The 1,795-nt window shown below is 49.7% G+C and overlaps 1 protein-coding gene across 2 annotated transcripts in view; it reads left to right on the top strand.

Moving 5' to 3' along the window:
- Positions 1-483: 483 nt before the first annotated feature.
- Positions 484-1,795, top strand: part of NKAIN4 (sodium/potassium transporting ATPase interacting 4) — a 33,946-nt gene continuing 32,634 nt past the window's right edge. For both annotated transcript variants that reach the window (XM_031057994.1, XM_031057993.1), the window contains exon 1: positions 484-570. In XM_031057994.1, the coding sequence (XP_030913854.1) occupies positions 520-570 (51 nt within the window). In that variant the 5' untranslated portion in view covers positions 484-519. The remainder of the gene's footprint in view (positions 571-1,795) is intronic.

Raw genomic sequence — 1,795 nt, 5'->3', positions numbered from 1 at the left:
AACACAGGGCTGGGCAGTGCTGGCCTAAGCAGTGCTTCAGGGCAGCCTTGTGCCTTCTGTGCCAGCCCTGTCGATGATTTCCCTTCCCTGTAAGCTGAGCAGGTGATGCCTAGGATAGCAGGTCAAAAGGATATAGGTTATATTCCCTAAACACAACAAGCCCTTGGCTGATTTTCAAGTATTTTCACTTTTTTCCCTGCATCCCTTTCGTGGGAACAAGCCCAAACTTCAGATAGCCTTCATGGCTCAGCAGAGGCAGGGATCACACAATATAAAGCCCTGTTGGTAGGAAATAAATCTCTCTATTAGAAAATTAAATTTCTGCTGATCTCCAGCACTGCTCTGCCTCACAGCCTTTGGAGTGTTTAGATGGGTTCATAACTGCTAGCAGATCTCCAGAGGGAAATGGCTGCTGAGTTAATGGCACACATTTAATATGTATTATTTCATGCAACAGGGGAATTTGTGCTCCTGGTGGGAGAGGTTTCCCCCAGAGCTGAAGCTGTCAGCCACGCCAGGATGCTGTTCAGGGGAGCAGCTGGGATGTTTGCCCAGGATCAGCAGCATGAGGTGGGATAAGATAGCTCAGCAAGTTTTCAACAGGTGAGGGAAAGCCAGGAGTGTGGAGCCTGAGCCTCTGGGTGATAAAAAATATCAGGCACTTGTTGAAGAAACTCCCTGGGTTTATGTCAGTTGCAAATGCAGTCACATCCCTCCACCCCAGTGCCTCCTCTCTCTGTCCCAAAGCTGGAGACTCAAAGCTGAGCCATGAAACTGAGGGAGGAGAAGAACACTGGGGGGCTTAGGGAAGAACATTGTGGGCACAACAGATTAATTTAATCATGTTTGGGCAACTCAGGTTGGAGTGTTGATGTAGGTTGCAAATAAAACAAGTTTGTCATTCCTGTCAGAGTGCTTTTCTGCCTGGATCACAAAGGCACCTGGTTATGGATTTAGCCTGATTGCTGCTCTCAGCAATCAGCAATCACTGCAGAGCTGAGGTGCCCCCAGGAGACACAGGCAGGAGCACAGGGAGCAGCAGCTCCCATACCCAGTGCTGCCTGCACCCCTGGGATCCATAAACCCAAACAGGCCAGAGGCTGTGAGGGGTACAGAGCACAAGCCTCATCAGACATGTGACTGACCCTGATTTGGGAGAAGTTCAGGCAATCCAGAGCAAAAATTTTCCCAAAGCATTCTTCCTAGGAAGCAGTCTTTTCCCCAGGAGCTGGATTGTGAGCACCATTCAGAACCTCAGGTAATTCACTGTCTTGCTGACCACCCTGCTGAGAAGGTTGTGGATCAGGAGAGAGCACCTGTGGATGTGCCATGGGCTGTGGTCCCTTGCTAGAAAAAGTACTGCCAGCTCCTGGTGTTCTGCCAGTTCTGTGGCACAATCCAACACTTGGAGTAAAAAGGCTTAAGAGGTTTGCTTGGATGTGTGCCTCAAATTGTTCCAGGGAAGGTTTAGAGCGGATATGAGGAACAATTTCTTCACCCAAAGGGTTGTGAAGCATTGGAACAAGCTGCCCAGGGCAATGTTGGAGTCGCTGTTTGTGGGGGGATTTAAAAGATGTTCAAATGTGGCACTTGGGGAGGTGGGTTAGTGGTGGGCTTGGCACTGCTGAGGAACAGTTGGACTCAATGATCTCAGAGGGCTTTTCCAGCCTAAAGGATCCTGTGATTCTGTGAATTGCTGTGCCTGGCCCATGTCTTCAGCTGAGCAGAGCTGGTGGTTCTGAGATGCACTCGGGAAACCTCAGCTCCAGACACAAACAGCCTTCTGCACTGCTCA

Source organism: Geospiza fortis, unplaced genomic scaffold (genome assembly GCF_000277835.1).
Source record: "Geospiza fortis unplaced genomic scaffold, GeoFor_1.0 scaffold188, whole genome shotgun sequence".
In the NCBI taxonomy this organism is placed as follows: domain Eukaryota; kingdom Metazoa; phylum Chordata; class Aves; order Passeriformes; family Thraupidae; genus Geospiza; species Geospiza fortis.
This window is presented reverse-complemented; position numbering and strand designations above follow the sequence as displayed.